The 15,176-nt window shown below is 52.0% G+C and overlaps 6 protein-coding genes across 6 annotated transcripts; 4 read left to right on the forward strand and 2 right to left on the reverse strand.

Annotated features, from left to right (window-relative positions):
- Nucleotides 1–287: 287 nt before the first annotated feature.
- Nucleotides 288–1,346, forward strand: NUU61_004946 (putative histone acetyltransferase (MysT1); the record flags this gene model as incomplete). Its single annotated transcript, XM_056655528.1, has 1 exon — nucleotides 288–1,346. The coding sequence occupies one exon, from the start codon at nucleotides 288–290 to the stop codon at nucleotides 1,344–1,346; it is 1,059 nt and encodes a 352-aa protein (XP_056511141.1).
- A 232-nt stretch (nucleotides 1,347–1,578) lies between these two features.
- Nucleotides 1,579–3,559, reverse strand: NUU61_004947 (chaperonin-containing T-complex subunit CCT6; the record flags this gene model as incomplete). Its single annotated transcript, XM_056655529.1, has 7 exons — nucleotides 1,579–2,805; nucleotides 2,867–3,040; nucleotides 3,095–3,115; nucleotides 3,171–3,212; nucleotides 3,283–3,304; nucleotides 3,360–3,454; nucleotides 3,518–3,559. 7 exons carry the CDS (start codon nucleotides 3,557–3,559, stop codon nucleotides 1,579–1,581), a joined length of 1,623 nt encoding a protein of 540 aa, XP_056511142.1.
- Nucleotides 3,560–3,879: 320 nt separating this feature from the next.
- sik1 (snoRNP complex protein NOP56) lies at nucleotides 3,880–5,583 on the forward strand (the record flags this gene model as incomplete). Its single annotated transcript, XM_056655530.1, has 3 exons — nucleotides 3,880–4,043; nucleotides 4,118–5,237; nucleotides 5,305–5,583. 3 exons carry the CDS (start codon nucleotides 3,880–3,882, stop codon nucleotides 5,581–5,583), a joined length of 1,563 nt encoding a protein of 520 aa, XP_056511143.1.
- A 449-nt stretch (nucleotides 5,584–6,032) lies between these two features.
- On the forward strand, nucleotides 6,033–6,908 carry NUU61_004949 (uncharacterized protein; the record flags this gene model as incomplete). Its single annotated transcript, XM_056655531.1, has 1 exon — nucleotides 6,033–6,908. One exon carries the CDS (start codon nucleotides 6,033–6,035, stop codon nucleotides 6,906–6,908), a length of 876 nt encoding a protein of 291 aa, XP_056511144.1.
- A 187-nt stretch (nucleotides 6,909–7,095) lies between these two features.
- Nucleotides 7,096–7,770, reverse strand: NUU61_004950 (uncharacterized protein; the record flags this gene model as incomplete). Its single annotated transcript, XM_056655532.1, has 2 exons — nucleotides 7,096–7,349; nucleotides 7,425–7,770. 2 exons carry the CDS (start codon nucleotides 7,768–7,770, stop codon nucleotides 7,096–7,098), a joined length of 600 nt encoding a protein of 199 aa, XP_056511145.1.
- Nucleotides 7,771–8,138: 368 nt separating this feature from the next.
- On the forward strand, nucleotides 8,139–14,944 carry NUU61_004951 (DNA polymerase epsilon catalytic subunit POL2; the record flags this gene model as incomplete). The annotated part of the gene is made up of 3 exons (XM_056655533.1): nucleotides 8,139–8,746; nucleotides 8,810–8,949; nucleotides 9,000–14,944. The coding sequence occupies 3 exons, from the start codon at nucleotides 8,139–8,141 to the stop codon at nucleotides 14,942–14,944; spliced, it is 6,693 nt and encodes a 2,230-aa protein (XP_056511146.1).
- Between the last annotated feature and the right edge of the window lie 232 nt (nucleotides 14,945–15,176).

The following is a 15,176-nucleotide window of genomic DNA, read 5'->3' on the forward strand; positions in this document are numbered from 1 at the left end:
GGCAGAATCTTGGGATTCTTCAATCGATGCTTTAATGCTTGAATGGGATCGATGCGATTCAACAATCACCATTGATTCTTTCAATGGATGGATAGCGGGTTTCAAAACCCCCACCTTATTTTTAACATAAATTCCCTTCCTAATGACGGCGCGACCATTCCTCCTTCGCTTCAACTACCTCGACTTACGACAGCTCTCGTTTGCACCGTCATGCCAATGGCCGGTTCACTGGCAGATACACATTACAACAGCACACTCGAAACCTAGCGAATAAGACCCTCACATCTATGGCGAACAAAGCCTCGTCTCGCCTGCAGACCCCAGTAGATCGCAACGTCAAGAATGTCGTACTAGGAGATTTGCTATTCAAGCCTTGGTACCAGTCTATTTACCCGGAAGACCTCGTCGCCAAGGACACGGAATGTCTATACGTTTGCCGCTGGTGCTTTCGGTATTCCTGTGACGGAGCTGCCTTCGCGGCGCACACCCGCGCCTGCGAGCATCGCACGACGCCGCCCGGTACCAAGGTTTACGACAATGGCGGATATGCGGTATGGGAGGTCGACGGCCAGGGGCACAAACTTTTCGGACAGAACCTCTCTCTCTTTGCCAAGCTCTTCCTCGACCACAAAACGGTCTTCTTCGATGTCGCAACCTTCCTCTACTACATTCTCACCTTTACCGATCCCGACAACCCGGACAACTACCATGTGCTCGGATTCTTCTCCAAAGAAAAGCTGTCCTGGGATGCGAACAATCTCGCCTGCATTCTAGTCTTCCCACCATACCAGCACAAACAACTGGGGAAGTTGCTGATGGGTGTCAGCTACAAGCTCAGCGGCTGGGACGTCGAAGGTGGATACATCGGTGGACCGGAGAAGCCCCTCAGTGATCTAGGCCAGAAGAGTTATAACCGATTCTGGGCGGAGCGTATCGCGCGATACTTGCTGCGCGACAAGTATGGTGATAACCTCGCTGAACCTGGTCTACTGAAACCCGCGACTCTCTCGAAAGCCTCGCGCAAAAGACCGGCACGCGAACACATGACGGTCGAGGAAATTGGCCGGGGGACGGGAATGTTGACCGAAGACGTGATTACTGCTATCAAGAGCATGGGCGTTGTTGCACCGGAAACCTCCCCGAAGAAACGCAAATTGAGCCGCCTTTCTGGGGATCACCATCTCAACCAGGGTCCAACGATGATCATTCGCAAGTCGGATGTGTGGGAATGGGCTAAATCCCACAATCTGTCGCTGGATGACCCGGTAAGGGAAGAGGGCTTTGTGGGCGACTGGTCTCTTAGGGCTCTCTCGGAGGGCCAGAGCACCGCATCGTCGGAGGACTGATCTTTTGATTTTCTTTGATGTACGATAGTTTACTTGAACCCTAACGATGGCAATGACAATAAAAGTTTACAAGATTCTACTTTATTATTATTGGAAATCGTCAAACAATAGCTTTGTGCTGCGTGAATTTTCTTTTTTGGATTGATAGGGCTTCGGCATCTAAAAAATGCCCCAGTCCGTGATCCTTCTAAGCCTTTCCATGATATGCCTGACTTCATAAACGAACAGCGCATTACTCGTCCATACCAGCAGGGCCACCCTGCTTACCCATCTGCCGGGCCTTCAGCAGCTCGTCACACAGAAGGAGGTTTGCTGCGATACCCGTGCTGGAGGCAATGCAGTTGCGCAGGACACGGTAAGAGTCGAAAACACCCTCCTGCACCGGGTCCATAGGCTCGCCCGTAACCAGGTCCAGACCGGCACTGTTACCATTGTCGTGCTCATCCTGGATAGTAGCCAGGGAATCTTGGATGTCGTGGCCCGAGTTGGCGGCGAGGGTCTTGGGAATGACCAGAAGCGCGTCAGCGAAAGCGTCAACGCCCCACTTGGCCTTGCCCTTGACAGTTTTGCGGAAGTTTTCAGACTTCAGGTGGGTAGCACAAGCCATTTGGAATGCTCCAGCACCAGGGATGACGCAGCCATCGACAATGGTGTTGTAGACAGAGCGCAGGCCATCACGGACAGCCTCCTTGACCTGGGCGATAGTGTGCTGGTTGGGTCCCTTGATAAGGATAGTGACGGACTTCGGATCCTTGACCTCTTCAACAAAAGTGAACTTCTCTTCACCCAGCTGGTGTTCGTAGACCAGACCGGCCCACCCGAGCACGTCAGGCGTCATGTCGTCCACGCTGTTCTGCGCGATACCGCCGCACACCAGCTGGAGACGCTCCATGTTTCTCCGCTTGGCTCTCCGAAGAGCAAAGATGCCATTCTTAACAAGAACGTCCAAGCTGAGGGGATCGATACCCTTCTGGTTGATGACAACAAATCCCTTTTTCGGGTCATTGCCACAAACCTGCTTCTTCAGATCCACAATCTTCTGCAGCTTCGCATCGACAAACTTGCGCTCGCTCTCCACCAGCTTGTCTCTCTGCTCAGCACTGGAGTAGTAGAAGCCGGAGTTGATCTCGGACTTCTCGTATTCCAGACTAACATTCAATGTCAAAATGAAAGCGTTCTCCACCCGTTTCGGCATGTCGGGGTGCCTGGCGCCGTGATCCAAGGCCAGACCCCGGATCAACTGCGTGTCCGATGATGTCCGGTGCTGCATCGTCATGATCTCGACCATGTGCAAATCCGGCTTCTCAGGGGCCCGGTGGATGGCGAGCACGGCATCGACAATGTCAGGGGTGAGCTTCTCAGCGAGAGCATTGTTCAGCTTCGTGGAGAGGGATGTGCGGGCAACAGAGAGCAGCAGCTCGCGGTCAATGGTGCGTTCGAGCTTGAACTGGTCGAGGAACTTTACGATGCGTTAGATTCCAGTCGATCTTTGACTCTTTAACTTTGCAATCCATAAATACCTTCAGTGCTTCAGTTTTCCCAATCTCATACCCATCGGTGATCACCCGGGGGTGCAACCCCTCCGAAATGTGTCGATCCGCCTGCTTCAGGAGCTCTCCCACCAACAGCACCACCGACGTTGTCCCATCACCGGTGATGTCGTCTTGTGCCGTGGCCGCGCGGGCAATCATGACCTTGTCTTGAGATCAGCAAGATATGGGGGATTCTCGAGGCGAATATCGTCTTACAGCCGTGGGGTTTTGAATTTGCTGCCAAATGTTAGCTTTTGCTGGATTTTTTTGAAGCTCTGGGGACCGGACATACCATCTCTCGCAGCAAAACATTTCCATCCTTCGTCAATTTGATCTGTTGTAGTTCCTCCGCATTAGAAATCGTGGTCTGAATTATTGGCGAGGATAAGGGGCCTGTTGCATACTCCGCCTGAGCCGTCCACGAGCCTAAGTTCTGTTAGGACCATGTCGATTGCATATGGGTACATAATCATGGACTCACATCTTCAGGGTTCCCGAAGGACCCAGGTTTGACTTGAGAACATCCTGGAGACCTTCTCCGGCACTGATGTTCACCTTCAAGGCCTCTCCCCGACGCTGCATGAAATGTCAGTTGTGCGGGCATACCACTGAGGGGCCATCGGGGTGATAAGTGCATACCCTCGACTCGGCCTTCGGGTTAAGCAGTTGGGTTGCAGACATCTCTGCGATAATGAATGACCAAGATCAAAACCCAAAGAGAAAATGTAATTTAAATGGGTATGAGAGAGGGGTCAACCAAGAGAGAGATGAGGCCCGCGTTGGCTCGAATGCGGTGAGCGAGATTTTGGCAAAAAGCCCACATTGACCGATTCGCACTAGCGGCGAAAAAAAAAGAGCTACCGATTTCTCGACTTTTGCCAATCTCCAGCCCATTCCCACCCACCCGCAATCCACTGAACTGCACTTTCGAGTGTACTGAGTTGGTGTTGCAAGTCCTCGTTTGGCCGATTTTGCAATTTTTTGGCCCCAGACTCTGCGCAATGGCCGACTTCCTTCTCTTCGAGGGCCCCATGGGCTACTCGCTTTTCAAAGTCGCCCACCAGGGAGACTCTGTGGGCAATCGTTTGAAAGAAGTCCAGGATGGTGTCAATGATCTTGCTAAGTTTGGCAAGATGGTCGAACTCTCGAGTTTCTTGCCCTTTGAGTATGTTTCACACTCCGATGAAGTTTCTTCCTGGCTCTCCATCTACCTTTGATCATTCGCTGACGGAGACACAGAAACAACAAGCAGGCCCTCGGTGAAATCAACGACGTCTCGGAAGGTGTTGCATCCGAAACCCTGGTTTCTTTCCTGGATCTCAACCTTCCCAAACCGAGCAAGAAGAAGAAGGTGGTTCTGGGTCTCGCCGACAAGGCTTTGGCGGGAAGCATCAAGTCAGCCTTCCCCTTCGTGGATTGCGAGACCGGCGACACCAGCGAAGTCGTCCAGGACCTGCTCCGTGGTATCCGCCTGCATGCCGGCAAGCTGCTGAAGCAACTGCGCGAGGGAGATATGGACACGGCGCAGCTCGGTCTTGGTCACGCTTACTCTCGCGCCAAGGTCAAGTTCTCGGTCCAGCGCGATGACAATCACATCATCCAGGCGATCGCTATCTTGGATCAGCTTGACAAGGCCATCAACACCTTCTCCATGCGTGTGCGCGAATGGTACTCGTGGCACTTCCCTGAGTTGGTCAAGATTGTGTCCGACAACCAGCGCTATGCCCAGATTGCACTCTTTGTGAAGGATAAGAAGTCACTGACCGACGAGAGCCTGCACGATGTCGCTGCGCTCGTCGAGGATGACGAGGGCGTCGCTCAAAGCATCATCGATGCCGCCAAGCACAGCATGGGTCAGGAGATCTCTGAGGCAGATATGGAGAACGTCATCTCTTTTGCTGAGCGAGTAGTCAGCTTGTCCAAGTACCGCAAGTCGCTCTACTCCTACTTGGTGGCCAAGATGAGCGTCGTCGCACCCAATCTTGCCGCTCTGATCGGAGAAGTTGTTGGAGCTCGCCTGATCTCCCACGCTGGCAGTCTGACCAACTTGTCCAAGTACCCTGCGTCTACGGTCCAGATTCTCGGCGCTGAGAAGGCTCTCTTCCGTGCCCTGAAGACCAAGGGAAACACCCCCAAGTACGGTCTGCTGTACCACTCGTCTTTCATCGGGCGGGCTGGCCCTAAGAACAAGGGAAGAATCTCGCGTTTCCTTGCCAACAAGTGCTCCATTGCCTCTCGCATTGACAACTTCTCTGAGGCCCCGTCGACCAAGTTCGGAGAGGCTTTGAAGAACCAGGTTGAGGAGCGCCTGGAGTTCTACGTTTCTGGTGCCGCCCCTACCAAGAACGAGACCGCTATGGTAAGTTGCAAACCAATGCCCAGAGGCTTTTGACACCGAGGAATCGTCGCTAATCAATGAACTACAGAAATCTGCCATGGATGCCGTGCTGGCCGATTTGGATGTTGATGCTGACCAAAGCGACGAGGAAATGGCGGACGCCGATGCTAAGGTGGAAAAGAAGGAGAAGAAGGAGAAGAAGGACAAAAAGGACAAGAAAGAAAAGAAGGAGAAGGCCGACAAGAGCGACAAGAGCGAGAAGAAGAAGAAGAGAAAGTCGGACGCCGGCGAGGGCGAGTCGGACAAGAAGAAGAAGCGCAAGCATGACACGGATGCGGAGCCTTCGAAGAAGAAGCAGAAGGCATAGACGCCTTGTTTCTTGGGACTGGGAGTCTTGTCATGGCGTTGGGTTTATCTCTTTTTCTATGCTGTTCTTCACGACTCAGTGGGCTTGGGGATTTGTAAATTATTCAATCCAGACCATATTTGCTAAAACTGGCTGTAGCTCATTGCTTCGCGTGCCTTTCTTTTCTGTAAATATTGGAGTATATCAAGTAAATGACTGAGGTCGCCTGTGGTGCCTGTAGTATAGTGACGAGTCTGCTACAGGAACTTACTTCCCTTACCCCACAATCCGATGCTGCAAGGCCGAAGTCCGATGAGAACACCCCCTCCCTACGATGATCTCCGCTCGATGCGGACTACAGAACCATGAAGGCCTCCATGTCTTCGGTGAGCGGTGCTAACCCCATTTTCTGAATGAGATACGGAGGGTTGGTCCGTTGTGACGCCCACACTACGTCCGCTTTCAGCGCGATGAACCCGAGTCGACCGCCATATTTCTCGCCCAAGCGCAAGCGAGAGTCTTCCGAATCAGACTGCTACAGCTCATCAGCATCGCCAACATCCACAGTCTCGATCGTTAGCTTCCAGGAAGCTCGACTTCGCGAGGACGAAGTGGGGCGACATAGTCCTCGCGCGGCGGTGGCTGGGCGTTTTGGAGAATTAGCCATTCGTGGAGAGCTTCTCTCCGACTCAGGTCTCTCGACCAGCGATTTCCAGCGTCAACGAGTGGCCCTGCCCTCACAAAAGCGATGTGTCGCTGACCCTTGCCGCGACTCCGAGATCATGGCTGAGGGTGCACCGACCCTCAGTACCGAGTCCAATAATGAAAGTCACGCCCTGTCCTCTGAGCCGCCCGCGAAAGGCCCTAATGACCATACGACTGCCTTGAATACGTCTCCTTCAAAGAGAAAGGCCGCACCGCCCTCTCGCAAGCAGCAGACTCTCACATCACCGTCCAAGATACGCAAGACACGACCTTCACCACCTCTTACAGACACCCCGTCAGAGGATCCTCTTACTTGGCATGATTCTGAGATAACGGGTCACAACCCCACAGACCCAACTGATGACGGCTACGGAATTAACGGGGTTGGATTTAAACCTACCGCGACGATTGCTTGGGCGAGGTCTCAAAAACGACAGAAGCAAGTCGCCGAGTGGAAGACCCGCGAAGCTCGGGAGGCCCGTGAGAAGCGAAGAGAAAAGAGGGGGAAGGTGTCGGCTTGGACAATACGCGCAGCATTGACAAGGGCGCGCTTCAAAAACGAGTCAAATTTGACGTATAAGCCAGACACATACACGTTACGATTCCCAGAACAGCAGTCTTATTCGGTGTTTTTCCTGTGATGACAATTTGGGTGTCTAGGAGCAGGACTTGTGGTATTTTGGTAATATGCTTGATGATATATGGACTCTGGGGAGAGAGCTATAATACAGAGACGACTTTATGATATGATGTCGATCCTTGGATCGCAATATACAGTTTTGGATACACACCCATCAACTCCAAGACTCCCGAATTGAGGAATGAAAGCTACCAGAACTTGTAGTTGGAGAGCTTCGTCCAACTCTTCTTTTCTTCCGCCACGCGTGCCCGCATGGCCTCCTCCGCAACCTTCTCTTTCTCCTGCTGTTTCTTGAATTTAAGCGCTTGCATTAATTCGACTGCTTGCTTCATGCCGTCCAGCTCTTCGATTCGGCGTCTGCGGCAGAATTCGTACGCGGCCAAAGATGTGATGGCGAAGACACCCACGGCCCAGTTGCCTGCAGACCATAATGACGGTAGCCCTAAGTGCACATATTAGTCTCCAATGCTCAATATTTCGCTGCTTCTTCTTCTTCAACCACAAGGGAACTTTATACCTCCGAATATGCCTCGAATTCCACCAATTCCGAACCCCACACCGATGCCAGTCATCAGCGACTCGCGCGCACATGGTGCTTTGTAAAATGACGACACCTCTGAGAGAGACATCGATCCAACAACCTCAGAGTATGACACATCCTTTGAACTTTTGCCTGGGGGCTTGTATGTCGCATTCGCCAGCACATTCACAGGCTCTTCGGGGTTTCCGAAGGCATCCCATAGCTTCCCAACTTGCGATTGAGAGAGTTGATGTTTGGACTGGTTTGGGGCGGTTGATGGGGTGTTGGCTGTGGAATTACCAGCCTCCTGGGGAGACATGGGGTCTTGTGAATCGTCTGCCATTTTGGTTGAGGATATACTGGCGTTAATCTCTCACGACCAAAGACGATCATTGAACTCGGAAAAGCTAATCATCCGCGCGGTCCTAAAAAAGATAGTTATTCCGAAAGGGCTGACTAACCCCGTCGACGCGCCGACGCGAACGCGTCGGAAATCCGATTGACTCGATTAGAGAGATGCTGCAGGCCATTGCTGGTCCCTCTAAGCAACGCTATCCCCAGAGCCAGGATCAAATATCCCGTTCATTCTCAGAGCCTGGTTGACCCAATTACTCTCTTTCTTTCCTTCCACACATTGCGCATTTCATGGTCTACCCAGTGCCCGCCCTTTCAGCTGAAGTACCTTGAAAACGCTTCGGCGACATTGTCGCAATGCCTTCCCGCAAACCCAGCAAGTACGGGAACAAGTTCCGATCCAACACTTCCTCCGCAAAGCCACGACGAACAAAAACGGTCGAATTCGCCTCCCTACGGTCCACCGAAGCAACCTCCCAAGATGAGAAATTCGAGGCCATTCGATTGACCAACAGCATCGATGAAAACCTCGGTTTCCCGCGGTTTGAGTCCGGCGAGACGAGGACTGGGTGGCTCATCAACATGCATAGCACGAGCATAGAGGACCCCAATGTACCCGGTGGTCGTGCCGGTGTCGACTACTACTTTCTCCAAGATGACGGAGGGAGCTTCAAGGCGACGGTGGAATATGACCCATACTTCCTCATTGCGGTCAAGAAAAACAACGAAATTGAGGTGGAAGAATGGTGTCGGCGGTCGTTCGAGGGCTCTATCAAGAAATTTACGCGACTAGAGAAGGAAGACCTGAATCTTCCGAACCACCTTCTCGGTCACCGGAGGACTTTTATCAAACTGAGTTTCGCCAACGTGAGCGACCTCCTTGAGGTCCGAAGGACACTTCTGCCTTTAGCAGAGAAGAACAAGAAGAATGCGAATCTGATGGACACCTACGCCGAGGTTACCAGGTTGGTGCTCAAAAGCTTTGGTTTGAACAGAGATAAATCGTGGCTAATCCGGTCCCCGAACAGTACGACTGCTGGCTTCGATCTTTTTGATGACGAAATAATTAATGAGCAACGACCTAATGGCAACATGCAAGCGAGTGATTTTATTGTTGATATTAGAGAATACGACGTCCCATACCATGTTCGAGTGTCAATTGATAAGGGTCTGTGGTTCTACTCTTGCGGGCGAGAATTTCAGGCTGACACCTCACAGACATTCGCATTGGGAAGTGGTACGACGTCAAGGCAAAGCATGGCGTGATATCTTTGACCTGCCTTGAAGAACGACTTCAGCGAGCCGATCCTGTCGTTCTTGCGTTTGATATTGAGACCACGAAACTACCTCTCAAGTTTCCAGATGCTGTGATTGATCAGATCATGATGATCTCGTATATGATTGATGGGCAAGGGTTTCTGATCACCAACCGAGAGATTGTGTCTGAGGACATCAGCGATTTCGAGTACACCCCCAAACCGGAGTACAATGGTCCTTTTGTGATCTTCAACGAACCTGATGAGAGAGCAGTGCTGGAACGGTTCTTTGAACACATCAAGATCGCCAAACCCACCGTCATTGCCACATACAACGGTGACTTCTTCGATTGGCCGTTTGTCGAGGCAAGAGCCAGTGTTCAGGGAATCGACATGTACTTGGAGATCGGCTTTAGGAAGAACAGCGAGGACATCTACCAAAGCGGCAATTGTGTCCACATGGATTGTTTCGCATGGGTCAACCGTGACAGTTATCTTCCTCAAGGAAGTCGTGGTTTGAAAGCCGTGACTGTTGCAAAGCTTGGCTACGACCCAGATGAGCTTGACCCCGAGCTGATGACACCATACGCGAGCGAGCGGCCCCAGACTCTGGCTGAGTACTCTGTTTCTGACGCCGTCGCCACATATTACCTGTACATGAAATATGTCCATCCCTTCATCTTCTCGCTTTGTACGATCATTCCCCTCAACCCAGACGACACATTGCGAAAGGGAACCGGAACCTTGTGTGAGATGCTGCTCATGGTGCAAGCGTATGAGCACGACATAATTCTGCCCAACAAACACAAGGATCCAACGGAGGCGTTTTACGAAGGTCATCTCCTTGAGTCAGAAACCTACGTGGGTGGACACGTGGAAAGTATTGAGGCTGGTGTCTTTCGAAGCGACATCCCTGTCCCTTTCTCTGTTGATCCCACTGCGATCGATGAGCTTCTCAGAGACTTGGACCACGCTCTCAAGTTCAGCATTGAGGTCGAAGAAAAGAAATCCCTCGACGACGTTGCGAACTACGAAGAGGTCAAAGGGCAGATTGCAAAACTTCTGCTTGATCTGAGGAACAACCCGAACCGGGATGAGGTGCCATTCATCTACCACTTGGATGTCGCTTCCATGTATCCCAACATCATGATCACCAATCGATTGCAGCCAGACTCGATGATTGAAGAGTCGAACTGTGCCGCCTGCGACTTCAATCGACCCGGCAAAACTTGTGACAGGCGGATGCCCTGGGCCTGGCGAGGTGAATTCCTGCCAGCAAAGCGCGATGAGTACAACATGATCCGACGTGCAACGACCAACGAACGCTTTCCAAGCCGAACCAAGACTGGTCCGATGCGGTCATTTGGTGATTTGAGCATTGAAGAACAGGCCGGAGTGGTGAAGAAGCGGCTGCAAGATTACAGCAAAAAGATCTACCACAAGATTCACGACAGCAAGACGATGGAGCGAGAGGCTATCATCTGCCAACGAGAGAATCCCTTCTATGTCGATACTGTCCGCAGTTTTCGTGATCGAAGATATGATTTCAAGGGCAAGCAGAAGGTCTGGAAAAACAAGACTGATTCGCTGCAATCATCCGGCGCTTCGGCGGCTGAGATCGACGAGGCAAAGAAGATGATCGTCCTTTTCGATTCCCTGCAACTTGCACACAAGGTCATTCTCAACAGTTTCTATGGTTACGTGATGCGAAAGGGCTCTCGTTGGTATTCGATGGAAATGGCTGGCGTCACCTGTCTGACAGGCGCCCACATTATCCAAATGGCAAGAGAGCTTGTTGATCGTATTGGCCGTCCCCTGGAACTGGACACTGATGGTATCTGGTGTATGCTTCCCGGCACATTTCCCGAAAACTTCTCTTTCACCTTGAAGAATGGAAAGAAGCTGGGGATCTCGTACCCTTGTGTCATGCTCAACCACCTCGTCCACGGAAAGTACACAAATCACCAGTACCAGGCACTTGTCGACCAGTCCACCTTCAAGTATGAGACACACAGCGAGAACTCTATTTTCTTTGAAGTCGACGGGCCCTACAGGGCAATGATTCTCCCAACGTCCAAGGAAGAAGACAAGAACCTCAAGAAACGATATGCGGTTTTTAACCACGACGGATCTCTGGCTGAACTCAAGGGATTTGAAGTCAAGCGAAGAGGAGAGCTGAAATTGATCAAAATCTTCCAGACTCAAATCTTCAAGTTCTTCTTGGAAGGCACCAATTTGGCCGAGACATATGCCGCCGTGGCTCGAGTGGCAGACCGGTGGCTGGATGTGCTTTATGAGCATGGCGCCACCCTAGCCGACGAGGAGCTGATCGATCTCATTTCGGAGAATCGGAGTATGACGAAGACCCTTGAGGAATATGGAAACCAAAAGTCAACCTCCATTACCACTGCCAGGCGCCTGGCAGAGTTCTTGGGCGAGCAGATGGTCAAGGACAAGGGTCTCAACTGCAAATACATCATCTCATCCAGACCGAGAAACACTCCTGTCACCGAAAGAGCCATTCCAGTGACTATTTTCTCAGCGGAAGAAAATGTCAAGCGGTTCTTTTTGCGCAAATGGTTGAAGGATGACCCGGCTGACATGGATCCTCGGACTGTCATCGATTGGGACTACTACCTGGAGCGTCTAGGGTCGGTAGTGCAGAAGCTGATCACCATTCCAGCTGCACTTCAGAAACTTCGCAACCCCGTGCCCCGGGTTGCGCACCCAGATTGGTTACAGCGACGCATCAACTCGAAGGATGATAAGTTCCGGCAGAAGAAGATGACGGACATGTTTGGAAAATGGGACAAGGCGCCGCTATCTTCAATATCCACCAACATCTTGGACCACCGTGTCCAGCATGCTGGCGACATGGATGAAGTCATTGCGAGCTCGACTCAGAAGCTCAAATCATCCCCCAACAACAAGGTGTCTCAAAAGAGAAAGCACCCCGAGAGTGCACCGAAAACAGCACTTGACCCGTTTGCCAGTCTCCCCGCGATCATGCCATCCATTTCAAAAGACTATCAAGGTTTCCTGAAGTACCAGAAGCAAAAGTGGAAGATCCAGAAACAAGCACGGGTTCGCCGCCGCCAGCTGTTCGGCGAACGACCAAACGCTGCGTCAGACTCCTTGAGTAACTTCTTCCGCAACCAAGCACAGATGTTGTACATCAGTACTTGGCAGGTTCTGCAGCTTTGTGAAACAGGTCGGCCAGGGATTGTGCGAGCTTTTGTATTAATTGACCAGAAGATCCACGCTCTGAATGTCAAGGTTCCGAGGCAGTTCTTTGTGAATATGAAGCGAGATTCACTTCCTGATATTGAGGTGCCGGACTGCGAAGTCGAGAAGGTCAACCACACTCTGCCCAATGGCCACCCCTCGGTTCACCTCTTCAAGATGTCTTTGTCTGAGGACAAGTTTCTAGAAGAGACCGACAAGATGGATGTCCTCTTTCAGCATCCTAGCGTCGAGGGTGTTTACGAGCGACATATCCCTTTAAGTGTTCGCGCCGTGCTCAAGCTTGGAAGCCACTGTACCTTTGACGAAGAGCAGCGTGGTGTTCTCGGAGAAGGGTTGGAACGAGGGTTTGACCTCTCATCGTTGCTCCATACTTCGTCTGACAAGCCATATCTGATGGATTCGTCTCTGGCATACCACTACCTGTACCATGTTGTCTCTGGTGATCGACAGGTCTTTGCCCTCTTCTCAACAACAAAGAGTGAGGCACATATCGTCATTCTCAACCGTACGAGGGATGTTCAGGGTCTTCCGAACGTTGACAAGGTCTACTCTGAGCTCCTTACACGAAAGCTGCAGGCCACGGCTGGCGACGAGTCGCAGAATGCATTCGAATACCAAGAAAAGATCCATTTCAAGACTACCCAGGTGATGACTCGAAGAAAGGCTCACCTCGAAGTGGGTGATTTGGCCCGGAAGCTTCGCAGCGATGAAAGTCAGCCTGCCATTCTCGTCATCCAATCCCAACAAAAAGACCGCCTGTGCCACGACATCCCGATCTTGAAAGAGTATCCGATTTTGTCCGTGAAGCCCGAAGTATCAGATATGGATCTCCCCCCTCTTGGTTGGCAGTCGTTCATCGCAAAGCGCCTCGTTACACACTACCTGTATTTGGCTGCATGGATCCAACACTTGACTCTGCTTGCACGGTATGGCGACGTCCCTCTTTGCAACTTGGAGAACGACGACCCGCGTTATCTCATCGATATGTCGTATGCAAGACGGCTCCAACAAAGCAATGTGGTTTTGTGGTGGTCCGGGGGACCTCGGCCAGACCACGCGGGATACGAAAAGGATGACATTGTCGGTCCGTTAGAGAAGGTCAACATGCCATCAGTGAATGCGCCGAGTGCATATTCGACGGTGTGCATCGAGTTGGATGTTCGCAACCTCGCCATCAACACAATTCTCACTTCATCCATCATCAACGAAATGGAGGGGAGCGATACGCTTCTAGCACCCTCCGGAGATGGAGCGGAAGATACGGGTGTTCTCTACTCCGAGAAAGCATTTGCATCCGCCGGTGCCGTCGTTTTGAGAGAGATGGTCAAACACTGGTGGACGGAGGCATGTGCCGGCAACAGCATGGCCGATATCATGGTCCAGCACTTGATTCGATGGGTGGAGAGCCCCGTGTCGTGTCTCTATGACCGTTCTCTTCACAATTATGTGCGATTACTGTCACGGAAGTCCTTCCAAAGGCTTATGGCGGAGTTTAGACGTGTTGGGTCGAATGTCATATTTGCCAGCTCGACGCGGCTCCTGCTTCAGACGACAAAGACGGAGGTTGGGAACGCTTATGCCTACAGCCAATATGTCCTGAAGTCGATCCGGGCCAACCCATCCTTCCATTTCATCGACCTGGAGATCAAAGAGTATTGGGACTACCTTGTGTGGTATGACGAATATAATTACGGTGGCAGGGGCTGCCGGGAAGTCATCGAGGCCGACCACCAAGAGCTTGAAACCGTCATGCATTGGCAGCTGAGTCGGTTCCTACCGATGCCAATGCAAACGATCTTCCACGACTGGGTGGTCGAGTACATTGAGCTGATGCACAGCTTGAAACGGCCCGATCTTCCAGACAGAGATCTTTCGTTGACGCCCCGTCTCACGCAGATTCCCCTGCGTGGCGGCGAAGGCGACAATGATGAGATCACTGCGGTGCTCGCAGACCGGTTCTCCAAGCCATTAAAGAAGCAGATCTCAGGTCTGATCCGACGGCAGCGAGATGAGATGCTCCACCCGGAGCTCGTCTCTGACTACACCTTCCCCGTTTTGCCGGGGGTGCTGGTTAATCCCAAGGACGATAAACGCAACCCAGCGCTGGAGCTGGTGAAGCTTCTCATGCAAGTGCTGAGTCTTTCCAAGACCACGACACTGGAATCACGATTACTGCGCCGAGAACTGCTAGCCCTGTTCGAGGTGCGCGAATTCAGCAAGGAGGGCCGATTCGAGAACCCCAGTGCCAGTCTGAAACTGCCTGAACTGACCTGCAATGCCTGCTGCCTGATCCGAGACCTTGATCTCTGCCGAGACGAAGACGTGCTCCCAGATCCCGGCTCAGACACTAGCAAAACACCCAAGCCGTGGCGCTGCCCCTTCTGCGAGACTGAATACGATCGTTTGGCGCAGGAGGAGTTCCTTATTGGTCAAGTGCATGGCCTGGTGGTTGAATGGCAGACGCAGGATCTGAAATGTTCCAAGTGCGGTGGCCTTAAGGTCAGTGACTTCATGGAGCATTGCTCGTGCAGCGGCACCTGGGTTGCGACCGTCGATCTCAAGGAGGCGGAGAAGAAACTACGAGTGCTGGAGAGTGCAGCCAAGTTCCATGGCCTACAGCTGCTCGAGAATATCGTCGGGGATGTGCTGGCCCGAATTTAAGAATTTTTCTTGTTGCAATTACCTGCATTGCGTGTCTTTTATGCATTGTTGTGTCTAGGGGAGTGTTTTCTGGGGTGTTTTCTGGGAGTCTGGCGCCAACCGGCGGGTTTGCGTGTAAATAGCATGTCGACGACGATCCCTCGTCGATCCCCGCGATAACACCAGCGCTGAGCCTAAATTCCACGTATTTCCTTCTCTTCTTCTTTTCCATGTGATCTGTGCTGGTTACACC

This window comes from Penicillium alfredii (genome assembly GCF_028826965.1).
Source record: "Penicillium alfredii strain IBT 34128 chromosome Unknown utg000007l_segment0_segment0, whole genome shotgun sequence".
In the NCBI taxonomy this organism is placed as follows: Eukaryota; Fungi; Ascomycota; class Eurotiomycetes; order Eurotiales; family Aspergillaceae; genus Penicillium; species Penicillium alfredii.